Source organism: Neodiprion virginianus, chromosome 2 (assembly GCF_021901495.1).
Source record: "Neodiprion virginianus isolate iyNeoVirg1 chromosome 2, iyNeoVirg1.1, whole genome shotgun sequence".
Lineage (NCBI taxonomy): Eukaryota > Metazoa > Arthropoda > Insecta > Hymenoptera > Diprionidae > Neodiprion > Neodiprion virginianus.
Window position 1 is genome coordinate 17,073,669 of NC_060878.1, and position 19,285 is coordinate 17,092,953.

Genomic DNA, 19,285 nt, shown 5'->3' on the forward strand with positions numbered 1-19,285 from the left:
CACCTCAATTCGTCTAAGAGATATATCAAAGTGAATTCGACCATACTTCGCCTTGAGAAAACCCTCTTTTCATTTGTTTCTGATTCATTCGCAAACGATGCAGAAGCAATTTATCAAAATAATACAGTAACAAGGAGTAATTAAGGAGCAGCTCAAAGCTCATCCCTTAGAGCATGTACAGTATAAGGTTTATCCTGTTTCGGTGGAATAAAGAACGTTTGGGCACCAATATTTGTTTGAATATGGCGCCATTTTACTGGAAATGTTACCCACTCACGGTACCTGCAACGTTTTTTAGGATTTTCTCTAAAACCGCATGGGAGCAAACAATAAAGAATAGAGAGCAATTAAAAGCAATTGGGGAGAAATTTTTTGGCATAAAATTTTTTAAGACATTCGAATGTCGCAGGCCAACTCTATATAGTACTAGAGTTCAGTGGTCGCTGCAGGTTGTAAGGACTCTACCCTTACCTACCGAGTATTTCGCCTTTTGAAGCTAGCTACTGATTAGTTGTTTTCTATTAATTCGTGTTCTTGCCGAGCTATTTTTAATGTCGACTTAAAAATCTGTAATCGACTCAGCCCTTGTTTGTTTCCCGAAATATTTTTGTCAGAAATTCGCTTTATCTCCTTTGAAATTAAGAATGGTTACTAAATTCGTAGGAAGACTGAGGTTATAGATGTTTTATTAAAAGTACGCAACCTAAATGACAGATAATGGCGAATCATTACGAAGTACCTAGCTGGTATGTTATTACGAGAAATTATTACATTATAGGAATTCATACAATAGTATCCGAATTACGAATGGTTTGAGCTAAAATATTTTTCATAACAAGCATCTTCCGACCCAAAACACCAGAATGACAAACATTGTAAACAGGTTATGTTTTCAGGGCTGGCAAACCTCCGGTTGGTTTGCATTTGGATGTATTAAAGGATGATAAACTAATCCAGGTAATATCCTTATTCGCCTACTAGAAGAATTTAGTGTTTCAGTAATTTACTTCTCAAGAAGTGTCGATTCTCACGTTTTTAAAGAAACCGGTAAACTCAACAACTTTTTTGTTTATAAAAGCTTTCTTTGATTATTATACAAATATTAGTTCTTTTCGCAGCAGGATTTCTCTATTCTTGTGGTTTTAGCCACCATATTCACTATATCACTGACGAATAACGCCATTTGAGACTCTTAGAGCCACTGAGAAGTATATCACTCTATAAATGAATTAAACTCTTCCCAGAAATTGATGGTGGACGAAAAGAAGTGCTATTTATTCGGCCGCAACCAGCAAATGAACGACTTCTGCATTGATCATGCCTCGTGTTCCCGAGTTCATGCAGCATTAGTTTACCACAAGCATTTGAACAGAGCGTTTCTAGTAGATCTTGGTAGCAGTGAGTATCACATATGGTGTTAATTATGTCATGTATTGATAATTTCAGGAGTTCCATTGTCCAAATCAATAGTTGTTTTAAATTTTATCATGAGATAGTCGTGCATGGTGAATGTATTAACCTATTATATTCGTAAACTACAAAGGTTTCATTAAAAAAGCGAAAATTGAAAATCCTGGAATTTCAAATAAAATCTTCAATATCAATGCTTCATTTAAAATAACTTCGAAACAGTTAAAAATCTAACAGGTTCAAATTCGCTCTATGATGGCCTTTCAGAAGATTATTGTTTTTTAGTAGTCAATTCAATATTGTAATTTTTTGATCACAATTAATATCTGCGCAATTTTGTAAAGTTAAATGTTTAGCAATGCCAACATGATTTTAAAAAAAGTATTTCTATGAGTTTGTGGAAATCCCAGAAACATGTCCTAGTGGAATGAGCCATTCTAGAGTGAAAACGAACCTACTACACTTTTAATTAAATTGCAGCAATTTGAAACAAAGCATCGATATCCAAGCTTTCGTTTATAATTGTAGCATTTTCTGTTTGCATATCTAAAGAAATTACGACTGACTATCTCGTAATAAAATGAATGAAAAGTATATATTTTTGGTCAACCAACCACCTTCAGCTTTTACTTCATTAATTTGCCTTAACAATTTTCAATTGCAGCACATGGGACTTACATTGGAAATATGCGGCTAGATCCCAACAAACCGACTCAGTTACCAATCGACAGTACTTTTCATTTTGGCGCATCCACAAGATACTACATTATTCGAGAGAGACCACAATCTGGGGCAAGACCGATAATTGAAGAACTAGAAAAATCTTCCGAAGATAATGACGCCGGTGGCTTACTTGGGCTTCCGGAGACTGAAACTGAGCTTGATGTAAGATATGCCAAATAATAATCTTTAGTGAATAGTAGACATGAAGTTTGTATTACTTCTACGTTTTTTAAGGTTATTGAAAAATTTTTTTGCTGTATAACTAACGCATTTTGAACTTTGGTTATATCATAATCAATTATCGTTCTACGTATTTATAGAATTATTTCAGAATCTTGACCGATACGGTATATAAAGATATGGTTCGTGAAATGCAGTTGAACTTTTGAATGTCATAACTAAGCATGCTTCTAATTCAAAATTTACTCCTACAGAATTTGACGGAATTTAATACAGCCCATAACAGACGCATCTCGATGTTGGGAATAACGGATGATGACGTTCATAAAGCGACGAGAAAGAGAAAAAAGAAGGGCATCACATTCAACGACGACGAGGAAGTTATTAATCCTGAAGATGTCGATCCATCTGTTGGTAGATTTCGGAATCTTGTACAAACGACTGTTGTTCCCAGTAAAGTAAGTCAATCTCCTTGGTATCACTTCCTAAGTTCCCAACGATCAATCAAAGATAAAAGGAGAAAAGAGACTTCCAAATTTCTCTTCACGTTAATATAAGCGTAAACACAGAGTATGGACTGTGCATATGGTGCTGAAATTGTGTTGTGCAAGTGCGAGGGAGATGGAGGTAGTTGCGGTTAATATCCATCTCTTTCTAACTAGGAATGTAGTGCTTGCACTGGATACCTTGCGCTTCAACAAAAAAGTTCCTAAAAAAATTCAGACTTTTTCTTGGCGAGTTGTGTTCTCGATTTTGTAATGCTTACCTACTATAAATGGAACTAATAGAATAAAATATTTGATAGTAGTAATTAGGGCTGCGCATTTAATCAGACTTCGATTAATGGAATCGTTCACCCTTTCAATTATTCTTTTTGTCGATTGACCAATCAAACAGCCTTTTCAGTTCATTGTCGTCGAGATTAATTAGTATTTGTTAATATTTTCTTCTTTTAGCGAATGCGCATGGAGGGTGGCCTTATATCGTTATCGGAGGAAAATCATCACAATATGATGAAACATCTTCAGCCAAGTTCTGTTATGCCACAACTCTACCATGATTTACCTCCAGAACAGTTCTCTAACGCACATTCGTCGATGTCTAGTAACCCGTTTTCTACAGCACTGACATCACTGACTTCTCGCCTTGGTATAGCTTTACCAAACCCGGCTCCCGAGGTAGAAATGGCGCCGCACCAAATGCAAACAGAGGTGCCCCACATTCCAGATATATCAGGATCTTCGGAGCCACATTCATTAGAGCCTAAGAAAAAAAAGTACGCAAAGGAAGCTTGGCCCGGGAAAAAACCGATGCCTACTCTTTTGGTATAATTATAGACTTAACGGAATCCAGCTATCTCAGATCAGCGGTTATAAACTATCGATTCTCCTGTATCCGAAAGACCTTCTCAAAAGGATAAAGCAACTAATTTGAAATTATATTTTTCTAGAACATGCACACGACTAAGTAATTCGCAATAATAAATCCGATTTTAAAATTCTTAATGTAGAATTGCGAACTTTATAAATCTGGATACCTTTACAGTACTGAAACTAATTGTCCAAATGAATTCTGCTGTCACCAATCTGGAATAGCTATCTTAAGAATACAGACTAAATTCGTGAACTATTTACCTGATGAGGTTTAATATATTTGCGTGATATCGTCCAAGTTTTCAACAAAAATTTCCTATTCAAATATAAACCATGATTGTATCGTCGTCGGTGAAGTGAAATATGTAAATAAAGTAATAAGAGATAAATAATTGATCTGTCGACAATTTTAAGTTCCACTCGTCTTTAAACGGATTTAATAGAGTAATCAAATATAGCGTAATATTTCGTACTGAAATCTCCTTTGGACCTTTCGGAGGTAAATAATTGTTGAAATAATACGAATTTTCCTATTTCAGGTAAATATATTTTAAAAATTAATGAGAAGTATACATTTTGTGATATAATAGACGTGTGATGTAATTTGCGTTTATTCTGAAATTCAGTGTCAAGGAGCAAAGTATTGAATTCATAATAATATATCGAAGTAACAAGTGAAAGGTAAATTTGCAATCAGCGTCAGTCATCATTGTTCATCAGTACATTCATCAAAATGTTCAATACAAATTTTTCATATCTATTGTTAAGTGTATAAAGACAGTAAGAGGAACGATTGTCTCGTTTTTTATTCAATAAACCTCGTCAGAAATCAACTTTAATCCATTGCTATTCCATACAGCTGTTATGTAGATTTTCAATGTTACAAACCCAAGTTGAATTCTAGCTCCAAATAATCAAGAGTATAATATTAAAGATCAAATTTTAAATTCAGTAGAAAAATAGAATGTATATTATTGAATATTGTTAGTATAAAATTACTTTGTCAATCTAGCATGATTGTGACACAATGTCGTGTTTCGCAATAGCAATGGGCCACGAAACCGTACTTTTGGAAACAAAGTCTCCAAGATCAGTTTTGATCTTAACAAATCTTCGCTTGAACTCGATACCGCATCCTTTGGACAATCTAAAGTCTACGAGTATTTTCCCATCCATATCAACGATATTTGCTTTGAAAACAAGAGGCATTTTCCGTCTATCAACAGTTGCAACTGTGATCTGAAAGAAGATATTAGCAGAATTTCAATTATTTTGATGAAAAAAATTTCTTGTGATGCGATTTGTTAGAATTTGTAGGTCATCTATGATCAGTGTAATTTTTAACTTTTATCTCAAACTTGACCCAAGTTACCAAAAGGTTTATTTAGAGTAGTGCAATAACTTACAACACCAACTTCGCTGACTCGACACGTGTATCCCTCATTTTCCAAAACAGATAACAGCTTCTTTGCAAAGTTGTCACCGTCCATTTTTACGAAAAATCTAGTCATACGGCGTGCTAATTTTTGAAAGGTGTTCTGTCAGATAATAAAAAATTTCAATTAATTCAAGGATGGTTTTCTGAAATTACAGTTTTTCTATAACTTTAAAAATGAAACATTTTGTCGACTTTCTCACCTGACTTGCGCTCTGCGTATGTTGAGTGGTTTGTAATGGCGTGCATAGCAATAAATCCTCTACGTCTGTAGGCTGGGAAAAAGAAAATCCTGGCCTTTGTTCAAAGTTCATACAGTCCGTCTTGTTTATTTCAATACCGGGCATCTCAGGTTGCGACAAACAGAATCTAGACACATTGTTGCCATTCGCTGAACACCGTCGCTTTGGTATATTTCCATCCACCACGTCACTTCCCACCAATTTCCCATCTGCAATCCCACAATCGATATGTAAATTCTTTTGAATTGTGTCATGCTCAAATTATTATCAATTTATTAACAATCAAAATGATGGTAATTTAATCTCTGTATCGATGATTTAGCGAATTAGTCAGAGTGTTTAGCTCTGGATTTGCAAGGAGGACAATTAGACGATCTTAGCTGTCGTCCTGACTTCGGTATTCTAGCTTTATGAAGTAGAAAAGTCATACAGCTAGATAACCAAAGACAGGACAACAGAAATTCGATTTTCTTCTTCTGAACTGTGCAGATCAACGTGATGGCGGATAATCCAAAGAATTGGTTGAGTAAGCCGATGTTCTTTGCTTTGGTAATCTAGCTTTATGATCTTTAATTGAAATCATACAGCTGTATCACCAAAGAAAAGGCAATAGCTATTTGAAATCTTCCTTCATGGTATCGCAACTCACTGAAAAAACAAACGATGATTCATGCCAGCTAAAAATATAACAGTCAGAGTCATTGCACAGGTGTCTTCGATCAGTTAATAATGTTTAAAAATATTAATAAGTCTAAATTAAATAAATAGTTGATTCCAGACATTGCGAGTTACTTACTTTGTGCACAACAGTCAACAATTAACAATGAGTAGCTCTATAGGCCGAAGTATAAAGTGTTCACATAGTTGGGTACCGAGTTGCTTTGAGTATAGACTATTTACTCAGAGTCACTCAGTACCTGACTGAGGAAACACCGGATTAGTTTTCCTGCTGCTTTCTTCAAATCCAGTCAATGTAAAGTCATACAAGTAATATTGTATTCAATTCACTTAAAAATAAACTTTTACAACTCGAACGACTAATGAATTACAGTCTTTCTCACCTTCGTGGTATTTAGCAAGCATCCAATGATGTTCCTTGATTTGTTTCAAAGTAAACCTTGTCGACGGTAAATGATTGAGAACTTTTTTGGCTAGCGAAAGTGAAGTATTGTCCAGTTTACTCCAAGGCGTGAGCGTAAGTTTTCCCTCCTTCCACGCTATATATTCAGGACACTCTGCCAAGGGCTGATCCCATGGCAGTTCTATATTTCATATACGGACCATTTAGAAACTAAGGAGTGTAAGTTAAGCATTAGAAATATGAATGATAAGAGAAAACCGGTGAGGGTATGGTTTAAAAAAATTTTTTCCTCTCCAAACTATCAAGTGCATTTTTCATAACTGGTCAATTTACCTCCGGCTAACATGGCGACAAGGATAATTCCGCAAGACCAGATATCCGCGGGTTCTGCATGATACGGCCGATCTAGTACTTCAGGAGCCATGTACGGCAAAGTTCCGCATCTCTTGTCCAAGCAGCGTTCTCTGCCATTCAATCTATACACCGTTGCCATACCAAAATCGGTTACTTTCAGATTGTCATTATCGTCGAGAAGCAAGTTCTCTGGTTTCAGGTCCCTATGCGCCACACCTCTGCTGTGCAGGTATTCAACTGCAGATATTAATTGTTTGAAGTACTTCTGAGCTTCCCATATAGGCATTCCTATGTCCGGTTCTATATCAACAAAATTACAAATAGACAAAGAAAGTTTATGTGAAAATAACGAGACTGAAACATGAGGCTGAAGTTAGTAATATTATTGTAATGACTAACGTTTCGGAAAATCGTTATTTCACAATTGCAGGAATGTTTGAAATCTAGAAAATCATAATAAGACAACACGTATTCATATTTTGAAAACTTAACTAATTTACAGTCACTATAAAATCGCGAAAGAATGATGTTTTGTCCCAATGTTTTGCATTAAAGTTACCAAGTTCAGCCTCATACTTTTCTATATCCATTGTCACAGAGTTCAAGAAAAACTTTTTGCATTAGTTTTTTCGAATATACGTTTCCTTTGTATGTTTCATGACTAGAATTTAAAACGGTGAATCGCTGTGCTGTGTTGAGTGCTGAAAAATTCTATTCCTTGATTTCAAAACTTTATTGCACTAATTTTTGACTTGCACAAATATGTTTCCCAAAGTCTAATGATATTACCCTAGATTTCTTTACAATTTTCAAGTTCTTTCCTGATTTACAATCATCAACTTTATAAAAACAAAATAAAGTTCTCATTTTACAAAAAATTAGCTATAAAAAGCAGTTTGAAGAGTTTTGCATGTAAATAACAGATATAATGTATTACCGATGCGGTCAAATAGTTCTCCTCCAGCTGCGTATTCTAAGAATATATATTCCATTGCAGGCTCGCTACGTTGTCCAAAGTAATGAATAATATGCGGATTTGATAACATTCGATGGATGGTAGTTTCCTTGCGAACATTCTGCCGAGCATCTGGGTGCTTTTCTAAGTCGATCATTTTCATCGCTACAGCTTCTCCCGACGCTCTGTTGATCACCAGTTTTACCCTACAAAGATCGGAAAGTAAAAACTTTGAACGTGAAATATTTTCCAAACGACATTACGAGAAACCATCGCAATACCGTACAAAACAACTTTAATAATCTGCAGAATCGTTTAGTGAAAAAAGATCAAGTTACGTGGTATTTTAAACACCCAATGAACTGAAAATGGGTTCTTGAATCTCGTTCCACACATTTTGATGCAAATATAATTGAACAACTTTTGATTCTACATTGTGAATGAGTTTTCTTTCATTTTCAAGACAAAAGATGTTTTCAAGACGACATAGTTCATTGTATGAGTTTCTTTCTCACTGGTGTCGTTTCGCTCTTAGTTATTAACTGGGTTGAATTTCAATACCGTATAAAATTATCTGTAAAGAAAGTAACATCATCGCGCGGTTGAAATTTTGTGCTTTTCACTTTTTCTAGAATAAAATAAGCGCGATGCTGTGTTCATTGGCTACATACACTTTAAAATTTGGATTTTGCCACGAAAATTTCTGAATTTGTTGCAGGTTTCATATAAAAATTGTACCAAATGTGTTCATGTTTTGAGGCCGCATCGAGAAAAAAGAATTGAAAAAAAAAAAATAAATTTAAGTACAAACTGGGAATAATTGTTAATTTTTTATCACGATCTTGATATGCCAATTTTAATATTCATAATGCCGACTTTAAAATAAATGAATCAGAATCTTTTGTAATCCAGGCATATAAAGAATAATTTTTTAGATATTCAGAAGGAAATCAACAATTTGGAAGAATCTATTCTAATCAAATTATAAATCTAATCAAATCGATTCTAAACAAATAATTTTTACCTAAAGGACAGAACCTCAAATTGACTTCATTTTTAGCACAATACAATCGAGTGGCATACAAAACTTAAAAAATATTTTATATCTTGAGTAAAATGAAAGCAAGAAAGAATATCATGAAACGTTTATTTGAGTCCATTTGAACTCTGCACTCTGGAATTCCCAACGACTCAGAGGAAACTGGTGAGAGATACGATTCACCGAAAAATTTATAATGGTCACATGATGTGTAACAGAAAATTGAGAATATGTGGAAAGTGTGAATGATGACTATAATACCTTATAAATCGATTCTGGCGACGCAAATAACTGATGTAGATTACAAATCAAAAGTTAAGAGAGGACGACCCATTTAAAAATATTTCCAGCATTGCAATTTACCAAATTATGGTACATACGAATTAAACAAGCTCTGTACTATGTAATAAAAATGAATCTAATGGGTTTTGATTTACGCAAGTCAAGATATCAATAATATGAGAAAGGATTCTTATAATTGGAATGTTCAAATGAGTAAACTCCTGTGTTTTTTCATTCAATTCTAATGTTTTGTGCTTATTTTGCTTGCCAACACGATTTCCGAGAATTGTGTAAAAAACAATTCAGAAATCTTCCATTTTGAATTGATTTCAGATGAATTCATAAAGAAGCTGAAGTTTGTAATGTTACTGTAACGAAACATCAGGAGATTTCATTGTTGCTCAATTTTAGAATGACTTTCAATGTGCTGGTTTTTTAAAATATTAATGTATTTTGTTTATTGTGCTTTACTAAATTTCAGGCAATCCTGAAGGTGTCAAGTAACGATTTTTCATAAACACGCATCGTTACAATAAATTTACGAACTTCAACTTCATAATTCACGGGGTTTCATGTTGATTTCAAAATAATTTCGTGATGAATACGGGATTTGATGAAATTTCGTACAATTTCACATCATCGATTTTTTAAATAACTTTTTTACATGTCCATTATATTTCATTTTGAATCAATTTTATGACGGCTGGGAATGAATATATCAGAATTCTAACGATTCCATATTTTGGTTTTTTATGTACATTACCTGTCTACATTTTGACTTTTCTATACTTTGATATTCTAAATTTTAAATTTCTATAAAATGGACTTTTGGTTTTATGAATATTTAATATTGTGACCCTCTTTTCTCTAATCTTTTTACATTTTCCCTCCACCCTGTGTATTTGCAAAAATACAAGTTTTCATTCGTTATTTTCATATCTAATGCTTTTAGATTTAGGTTAACATAGGTGTTACATGTAAATTAAATGAATTTTCACAGACGGATTGATTCGAGGATTAATTTCAAACACTGGTAATTAAATTTTCTATTCGTACTCCAAATCGAGATTCAATGGTTTCTCTAAGAATTGGTGATTTTTGTATATCAACTGGTATTTTAATTTTGATTTAAAATAAAGTTGCTACCCAAATTGTTTGTTCAGATATTGGAAACATACGTATATTCAAATATTTGTAAGTTATGAAAATAATTTTACTCTTTAGTATCGTAGCTACGATACAAATAGAGATACGAGAAAAATACTTTATTCAAAAAAATATGATTTTTCTTTCATGGAAATTTCTTTTCCAATATATTCTATTTTAATTATTGCTTACCTTATAAAGTTTGCAATCATAATTTACGATCCATTTCATAATTATAAAGAATTATTAGTTGCATCGTTACGAACTTACCAATTTTGTGTCCGTAAAGAAACTTATCAGCAATGGTGAGAGACAATGAATATTTGAGGCTGAAGTAAAGAAAGAGAGAAAAAAAATCTGTGACCTTAAACTTGTCTTTGATCTTGATATTAGTTGCTCATATCCAAAATACAAACTCTCTATTTAAAATTAGATGTTACTTACAAAATCTCAACAAAAAAACACAATCCAAAACTCGATTCATATCAACATCTTTTTTCCCTCTTGTAGCACTCAAAGTTTTAAATAAAACATCTGTTTGCATTTCTCAGATATTCACATGGGATGATTAAAACACCACACTGTATAAAACTCTTAAAAAGATTCCATACATTCCAGTAAGTCATTATTGCGAGTGCAGGCCTCGTGCGTATTGTGATTACGAAGATCTGGGTGTGAATCGAATCATTTGAAAGCAATTTTAAGAAAAATTCATATAGTTTTGAAGGATCTTGATGCAATATCGAAGTAATTTTTTTTAATATGATTTCATATGATTTCAGCAAATTTTAAAGTGGTTTCATGGTGATTTTTAAGAGATTTTCATATCAAATTCAACCATTTAAGTCAATTTCAAATGACTTTAATCGATTTCGTTCGAGTTCAACTGATCTAAGTTTCAGAAAAATATCAGAGATTGATCACTTCAAATGTGATAATTATAAAACTTTTCCTCGAATCGTTGGTATATCTTGGCTTGTGGTACTTGAATGTACTCAAATCATTTCTATCAGGTTGTAGGGACGATGTTTTATCCGTGTTTATCATCATGGGCCAAATAATACTGGAGATGTTTATAATGGTTTTGTCTCCCGTCTCGATTTTAATTACAATGATGCCCGATTCATCCTTTAAATATGTGAGATCTGTTTCAAACGCTAAACGCAATGTGATTTCTAACAGATGAAAGAGGCGGGATGTAACAGAGAGTGAAAATAAAAGCGTAAGCAGTGATTAACGAGGAAAAATAATTATGAATACTCACTCGCCGTAGGCCCCCTCCCCCAGAGTGTGCCCTAAAGTCCAACCTTCCACGAAGTCCGACATCGTGTTTCTCGCATTCCTCTTTCTTCGTTACAGACAAAGAATCAATATCGTTGTCATTTCCGATCCTGCCGAATGAAATTTCTTTGTGATCGCTGTTGTCGAACGAACGACGAGGGTACTCTTTGATGGATAATAATCGCTAAGAGGTGCCGCTGATGCCGATAAAAAGGGACCAACTATTACGAAAAGTTCACTTCAAGCTTCTAAATTGTGACAGAAACTAGGAAAACACGTGGTAAGGGTGATAAAATAAACAGGGTAAACCGTTAGAGAGTCGATCTTCGAGCCGAATTTTACATTCCCGTTGTTACAGGTGATTATGGTGTTAGCGGCAGTTAAACAGCGCTATGCGTTTGTGAACGTATCATATTTTAACACCAATAGCAAGGAAATCGATTGCAAAACGGCGAATCCATTGCTCCTTTTACGAGGAAGGGAAGCATAGAACAGAAACTGATCGTAGAAAGTTTAATATGGCTGCTGGACCGATGTCTCCCTGCTTCTGTCAATCGATTTAAAACAGAGCCGCGATCGGCTGCTAAGCGAACTTGCGAATACCGAAGCCATTAAGCTACGTCCTATTATAGAGTGTCAACTTCAAGAAATATTTCCTGTTAGTGCGAAAAATATAGTGACCAAGATGGCTGGTAGTTACTCTAGTTACTCTAATAACTAGGAACCTCAGTGTAGGAAAGATCGGTTGCTGATCGAAGACTTCCGAAATTAACTCCCAGTGCTGTTACGCACCTTTTATCTCTTTTGCGCTGCCGAGTTCGTGAGTAACTCTGACTCTGTCCTAAGGATTTCTTAACGCAGCCGGCTAGTTTCGGAACGCACTCTATACCCAGGTAGCATTTCATGCAGCATCCGATCATGCAAGACCGTGTTCGGCAGCACTTTGCGGCAGAATTGTGCAAGGTTGATGCAAGTTTCTGCAGAACAGATCTTAGAGATAAACCATGCGGGTCAGTCGAATGTCACTCGCTACAATATATTGACGACACGATTACTGTAATTCTACGCACGATGTCGAGCTGCAGCCTGAACCGAAACTTGCACGTGCTAGTGTCGTTTATGTTTTATGCGAATAAATACGCAAAACCCCGGTTTCAGATTGAATTATATTTGTGTAACAAATTTGGCAGCAAACAGCGGGAAACACGCGACTGATGCATGTTTTTACTTACTGAGGCATATAAACCAATTATTATATACATCACTTCATATTATTTGATACGGTAAGTACAGTTTTGTAGTTATATTTCATGAAATCAGATGCGTTTGTTATAGAGATCCGACTGCTTTTTTATATCCATCTAGGTACTTATATCCTTATTTTTCCATTGGTAAAGCTTTAGGTTATATTTTTCTGACTATATTATTCTTTCCACGCACTTTATAAGAACATATGTATTTATTTCGATTTGTGATTTACCGAAATTTTTTACCGTACTATCCATAGTCTTACATTGTCGAATTCCTTCATATCATCTGTGTAATTTGGATATTTTTTCCACATATTATTTCATACCTTCCACAAAGCCGATCCTGGCGAAGCATGTATGAATCATGCATTTTCTGCGACAGGCACCTGCTAGAAGGTAGCATGCGTGGTCTTTTTACAATGCGGAAACAGACAGATACTAGCCTGCCGGCAGGGTCATGCATGCGCACATGTGACGGTCAAATCACGAACTTGCGACAGAATGCTACCTGGGTATTACTATAAATAAACTACCTCTAGCGATAAAGACGCTACCGAATCGCCAACATGGCTTATCATGGCCCCAGGCTCACTTAGCCGCAGAGTGCTGGTTACAAAAATGTGCCCAGAGTACACTTGAGGACAATGCATCGGAGACGGCTAATTTTTTACACTAGACAATTATATTGGCAACACAGAAACCTACAGCACCATAGTCGGCCAAGCGCGATACAAACTCAATCTCAATAAACATAACATAACCCATGACCGTAGAATCTAACGAGAATACCACCAGAGATTGATACCACCCACTACGTAACACTGGATTTTGAAGGTTATGTAGCACCCCTTTTTTTCCTATATCAAGTAAACAAATGAACGGAAAGGGTTCGAATTTCGCCGATGCAAAACTCTTTCGTAGTGGAACTCAGGAAACTTACTTATATCATGAAAATCGTCGAAAAACGTATTTTTTTGACATGCATTATTATTTCCACATTTCCGGCATTTCAAGGACCAAAAAGTACATGGTCGAGATACTTTGCGCCATCCTGGAAGGAAGCTCTCCCCAGTCATTCGAACTTGAATTCATATTCATGGGATACCCCTGAACATTTTCCAACAAGAAAAGATCAATTCTGTAGAAGGTTGCATTATGAACCTATTTTATCTGTTCTAGCTCTTGGACTAAATTTGCACGGATTTACTGCTCTTCATCGTCGTCTGGCAGGGTGTTCGGGATAAGATTTTGGTCTACCCGTTTCGACATAGAATTTGGATGACTTTCTATAAATATTAATTTTTATTTCAGCCCTTGTGGTATCATGTAAGTTGAACACATTTTCGCGTATCTTTATTCCTGTCTGCCACCATTTTGTCAGTACCGAAACGGTTTGCTATTTTTACTATTCAACCTACAATTAGAAAATCATCCCCTGCTGTCACACCAAAAACTAGCACTTATAAAATGCTGTTTTTCAATTGATTTTGTTTAATTCGCTGTGCCCATCCCGTCGCGCACTCCAGTACTGGAGGCCAGGCAGATTTTCGAATGAATTATCAGCGATATTAAGAGGTATGGCAAGACGGAAATATTATTTATGAAGTGACGTAAGTAAAACGGTCCCCAGCTCTTAGTCTAATATAGCGTCAAACGTTGGTAAGTCCCTGAAATATTAACAATATGACAATTCGTTTACGTGTTCGCGTCTGTCCGAGAAAATGAACTGAAAGTGTTGGGATTGAAGCACTCAGTCATATTCATACATTAATTAATGTTTATCACGTGAGGTCTTTGGCCATTTATCTGTACAGTTAGCACACGTGTCTTACTTTTTAATAAATCATGTCTTCAGTCAATGCACACTGTGAGGAGCCCAAATGAACATAATAAAATGTGGTAGTGCAAATTACCATAAAAAAATTTTGTTTTACCAATTATTCTGAAAAATGAAATTTCATTTTAAACATTTCACTCCTGTAATTAGTGGCTTTTTCGAAATATTTCAATTTTATCAGAAAACAGATCACACCTGAGATACATTAACGTATCATTCATCACAACTTGACCTTTTTCAAAATTCAAAATAATTGTAGATTATTTATACGATAATCTTTTGAAATCCTAGAATACATGTATAAACAATCTGGGTACGTGCATCAATCTTGCTGAGAAAGCGAATGACTTTAAATATTCTTAAATTATTGTTCAATTACCTTGATACATGGATGTACTAAAGGTGAATATCTAATGCAGAGATCATGAACACCAAAAACTGCTGCGACATTGTTAGGCCCAAAATTTAAATCTATCTGCATGTATATTTATTATTACAAAAACAAAATTAAAATTAAAGATCTGCTCAATGAACCCAACTGCCTTTTTCTGCTGAATTTCTCCAAAGATGTTTGATGTCTACTCTGAACAAGATATGGCTTTCTATTATTAAAAATCGAGAAATTGTATTTGTAGCATTCATATCATGAATGCCATTCTTTTTAAAATACATACATTACAAAACTAAGCATAGATATATCTGTAGATTTAGATCACACATTTGGACCGAGAGTTTATGTTATTATTTCCGATAGTGCCGTCTACTATTTCTGTGATCAGAATTTCGCGAGTAATCATTGGACCGATGTGACGAATGTCTTTCCCTGCGATCATGTCTAATTTTGTAACCGTTATGTTCTCTACTGCGTTCGCACTGCTGATAAGGATGCAACGTCTGTTGGGATCGATTTTCTGGATATGCCCAAGGATTTAATTGACTCTGATACATGAGCATTTCTGGCCCAACGCACAGTCCGTGCATCAAGTTACCAATTATCATTTTGTTCTGCAGTTGAAACACATTGTGCAAGTCTTGGCTGACTTCCTGTTTCCTCAATCCGCTGTTAGGGTGTGATTGTACCGGTATTTCTATATTGTTTCGAGTTTTCATACTCAGTGTTCTGTCAAACAGAGCTGTGCCTTCAAATAGGTCAAGTACATATGGTACAGAAACAGCATGTTTAAATGTGATAAAACCGTAAGTTCGTTGTTTTCCGTCTTTGTCCTTAGGTATCGAAACCCTCTGAACTGGCCCACCCTGAAAATAATGAGAATAATTTATGAGTCAGGCGCGCAAAATGCTGCGGAAGGTGGATGAATTGTTATACTACTCATGAAACTGTGCCACTTTGGTTATACGGGAAAGGTTGCCATCTCTTACTTGCAGGAATAACTCGTAAAGTATGTCTTCGGTAACTTTATCGCTTAAATTACCGCACCAAACAGTGCGTTGGTCCTCATCCATTATGACAGGGAATTCACCTCCTATACTATTCTCGAATTTCGTAAGAAATTATTGATGCGATTTGTCGAAAATAATATTGATCAAATGACAGCATTAGTATACACAAAAAATGGCGTACGACGTAAGCGTGCTGAAAATTGTCAGAACTGGTACCTTCGATCGGAATCATCAGAGCACTCTGTTATTGGCTGGCAGGACTATCAATGAAGGCCAAAATATAGAGTGCGGTCCACATTAGCTCCCAGTATTGTCAACAATCTTTTATCTCTTTTGCGCTGCCGAGTACTTTGGTAGCTTTGCCTCTATTCTAGGGAGTTTTCAGCGTTGCCAGCTAGTTTCGGAACGCACCCATAGATAAGTTGTGCCCACGGAGTGGTAGGAAGGAGACAACACTCTGCGATAAAACTTGTCCCCGGTTTTGAGGTAACGCAAGAGGAATTGTCTAAATGCGATTTGAGCGCCTCTTACGGAAAAAAATGAAATTTTCGCTATAAAATGTAAAAAAAAAAGGCCGGAAATCGTAACCTATAAGCCTCTGTTTTATAAACATACTCCGTAAATTCGTAAAATACGCATCTGAAGTGATTAAAAAATAGTAACAACTGAGTGATTGCGTTTCTAATCTCAACCGACATTAAATCCGAGGAAAAGATTTGCAAACGGCGAATCGTAATATCATATGGGGAAGGGGGTGAGTGCGCTATACGGGCTTACACCGCAAGAGGCGCTTAAATCGCACCTTGACAATTCTTCTTACGTTGCCCCAAAAACTGGGCCAGCTTTTGAGCCAAGTGCTGCTCGAGTGTTGTCTCCTTCCTACTACTCCGTGGTTGTGCCCTATATTGCCTAGTCTACATATACGCTTTAAGCACGGTCTTATAGACAGGTCTTGGCAGTCCAAGCCCCTTCCTATACAACGCAGCGTGACCCTTGAAGCCTGTGTTTCTCAATTTGTGCACCAAAGACCAGAGCGCTGCAATCTCCGAGGCCGGTTTATGCGTACTAAGGCCGTGTTCGAAAATTGACTGACAGTACCGTCAGCAATCTTTTGTCTCATTTGCGCTGCCGAGTTCATGGACAGCTCTGTCTCTGTCCTAGGGAATTTTCAGTACTGGCAGTCAATTTACGAACACGACCTAAGTAGGCTTCTCCCTCAATAGCGCTAGCAGCGAAAATTCACAACATCGGCTTCATTTTCGAGCACGGTTTTACGGTCGGAGTGCCTAGACCTGTCTATAAGACCGTGGCTTTTAAGTGAGGGCATGGACTTATGGATGGAGCCTCACCCAGCGGAGCTGAAGCGAAAGACGGTAGGGGAATCAGCGCCGTCAGCCACATTGATGAGCTAAATAGATATTGATATACATATACAGCTCAATAGATATACATATGAATACCACGGATGTATATAGGCGTTCACGGCTTGCACTTTGACGGATTGTTGTTATTGTATAGGTTAGGTGAGAAGGTAGTCAATAATTTTCCACAGCGATATTTTTAATTAAATAGTGAGTGAGAATAATATACAACATACCTTATTGTGTACTTACCTGCATACTTTCTTATACAAAAAGAATTGAAGCTGTGTTCGTACATGCCTATACAGTTCAAGAAAATAGTTAATGGCAACGATCTGGGGATCGATTGTGTAATTTTACTTTTCACATTTCCCTCCATCCAAGCATTTTGATTGGTTGAATAAACTTTGGGAACCAATCAGAATGTTCAGATGGTGGGAAATGTGAAAAGTGAAATTACACAATCGATCCCATGTCCACAAAACTAATACTGCCTGAAGTGAATCGTTCAAACGTGGCGCCTGAAAATTTACTTCATCAATATGGCCGACGTGCTACCACATGTACTCTCCCCAAGATTCATGCCCCTCGCCGACAAGCCTAGCTAGCGCTCCGTCCATAAGTCCGTGTGTGGGGCTTAAAGTGCACCTCCATTAAAGTTGATGTGTAACCGAGCTTATGTGAACTTTAAGCGCCTCCACTTAAAGATTTTCTGAATCCGACTTTAAGCTCAATTTTCAGCGAGAAGTAGTGCCAACCGTACTGACATGACAGATATATTGAAATCTCGCGTGGTATGAACTAGTTCTTTGATCTTTGTGCTTTTGTTACGTGCCAGCCGGTATCCACGGCGGCGCCCTCTCTGCGCTCTACCTGACCAGCGTGCAGTTACCATAAGAGAGCCCTACGTGCTCTTACCGATAGTCGTAGATTAATACCAACGCACTTAGTTACCATCACAACGTCCAAATTCTTATATCAACAGTTCTCACACGCTAGATTAACCGTTATTTCATCAGTCAAATTCATACATACATGTTATATATACATTTTTTCCCATTCAACCGTAATAACCCAAAATAATAAACCTGCAACTGTTAAGATAACCAAAAAGACAAAACACCGGAAACGAGGGAAGATAAATCACGGATAGCTCACAGAGAAAGAAACCCCTATTCCCAGAATTCAGGATAGCGCCCTTATTTTAACGAAAACAAGACCAGTCAGCGCTTCGCCGCTTGCTTCTCTTAACCAACCACCTCGCGCCAATCCACCACCGAGATCCCACGCACGAACCAGAAACCTTACCCCCAATTTTTTCATCATCCTCAACCAATCATCCGAGACCCGCGAGAAACCGCGACTCCTTTTGAACTCCTCCTATTTTCCCTCTAAGTCAACCTTCCCAAAAACAGAATAATTAGAAGAACTTCAGACATCATAGAGAACAGATCAGACCTCTACCGAAATCCTAGAATAAAATCATTATAAGTCATTCAGAACCTTCGAGACTTGTTAACAGTTTGTCACTGCGATAGTGATTAACACCAATCTGTACCACGATTGTAAATCTACCATCGAGAACTAGAAGGAGACCGTTAATAAATGTGTAATTAACCCAAGTGTTGTCATAAATAATTATTTCAATCACGCATAGTGATGGTTGGCACGAGCCCTACCTAACAAACTCTCAGAATTGTAGGCGAGTTGAACGAGAAGATCTGAGGAGCTGATCAGCGGATTCCCGAGATTTACATACACCAACTACGTAAGTCAGGAGAACAATTTAAATCACGCGGCGAATCAGAGTCGACTCGAAACGTTCCTCTCGGAACGTAACACTTTGTTCTTTTCTTCGGTCGGCATTTTGCCGTAACCAAGTTTGGTAGATATTTATTACTTGAACAATTATTGATATGAAAATATAATCCATGT

At 36.3% G+C, this 19,285-nt stretch overlaps 4 protein-coding genes and 1 long non-coding RNA gene across 6 annotated transcripts in view; 3 read left to right on the forward strand and 2 right to left on the reverse strand.

The window, feature by feature from the left end:
* Positions 1-19,285, forward strand: part of LOC124299309 (uncharacterized) — a 68,207-nt gene that overhangs the window by 27,059 nt on the left and 21,863 nt on the right. The gene's annotated exons all lie outside the window — the stretch shown is intronic.
* On the forward strand, positions 560-4,633 carry LOC124299293 (nuclear inhibitor of protein phosphatase 1). The gene is made up of 6 exons (XM_046752422.1): positions 560-746; positions 897-957; positions 1,245-1,398; positions 2,075-2,295; positions 2,568-2,771; positions 3,270-4,633. Exons 1-6 carry the CDS (start codon positions 718-720, stop codon positions 3,642-3,644), a joined length of 1,044 nt encoding a protein of 347 aa, XP_046608378.1. The 5' UTR covers positions 560-717; the 3' UTR covers positions 3,645-4,633.
* Positions 4,393-12,035, reverse strand: LOC124299282 (serine/threonine-protein kinase grp). 2 transcript variants are annotated; one of them, XM_046752397.1, is made up of 8 exons: positions 11,811-12,035; positions 11,485-11,611; positions 7,736-7,959; positions 6,778-7,098; positions 6,425-6,625; positions 5,325-5,572; positions 5,093-5,224; positions 4,393-4,925 (listed from the first exon to the last, which is right to left on the reverse strand). In XM_046752397.1, exons 2-8 carry the CDS (start codon positions 11,544-11,546, stop codon positions 4,695-4,697), a joined length of 1,419 nt encoding a protein of 472 aa, XP_046608353.1. In that variant the 5' UTR covers positions 11,547-11,611; positions 11,811-12,035; the 3' UTR covers positions 4,393-4,694. The 2 variants fall into 2 exon arrangements, with proteins under 2 accessions (XP_046608353.1, XP_046608352.1); XM_046752396.1 differs by having other exon boundaries at positions 11,485-12,035.
* Positions 13,388-14,695, forward strand: LOC124299311 (uncharacterized). Its single transcript, XR_006906976.1, has 2 exons — positions 13,388-13,585; positions 13,931-14,695. It is a non-coding gene; the product is annotated as an uncharacterized LOC124299311 (long non-coding RNA).
* LOC124299301 (RNA-binding protein 7) lies at positions 15,194-16,175 on the reverse strand. The gene is made up of 2 exons (XM_046752439.1): positions 15,969-16,175; positions 15,194-15,845 (listed from the first exon to the last, which is right to left on the reverse strand). Exons 1-2 carry the CDS (start codon positions 16,050-16,052, stop codon positions 15,330-15,332), a joined length of 600 nt encoding a protein of 199 aa, XP_046608395.1. The 5' UTR covers positions 16,053-16,175; the 3' UTR covers positions 15,194-15,329.

What these genes read in the sequence shown, in the direction of transcription:
- LOC124299282 (XM_046752397.1), bottom strand. Translation starts at nt 11,546, where the DNA reads ATGTCGGACTTCGTGGAAGGTTGGACTTTAGGGCACACTCTGGGGGAG. An exon ending in GGGGAGGGGGCCTACGGCGA is followed by an intron (nt 7,960 to 11,484) that starts GTGAGTATTCAT and finishes CGATCTTTGTAG; the next exon opens with GGTAAAACTGGTGATCAACA. An exon ending in AGAACTATTTGACCGCATCG is followed by an intron (nt 7,099 to 7,735) that starts GTAATACATTAT and finishes TTGTTGATATAG; the next exon opens with AACCGGACATAGGAATGCCT.
- LOC124299293 (XM_046752422.1), top strand. Translation starts at nt 718, where the DNA reads ATGGCGAATCATTACGAAGTACCTAGCTG. An exon ending in AGGATGATAAACTAATCCAG is followed by an intron (nt 958 to 1,244) that starts GTAATATCCTTA and finishes AACTCTTCCCAG; the next exon opens with AAATTGATGGTGGACGAAAA. An exon ending in AGACTGAAACTGAGCTTGAT is followed by an intron (nt 2,296 to 2,567) that starts GTAAGATATGCC and finishes TTACTCCTACAG; the next exon opens with AATTTGACGGAATTTAATAC.
- LOC124299301 (XM_046752439.1), bottom strand. Translation starts at nt 16,052, where the DNA reads ATGGATGAGGACCAACGCACTGTTTGGTGCGGTAATTTAAGCGATAAA. An exon ending in TTTACGAGTTATTCCTGCAA is followed by an intron (nt 15,846 to 15,968) that starts GTAAGAGATGGC and finishes CATTATTTTCAG; the next exon opens with GGTGGGCCAGTTCAGAGGGT.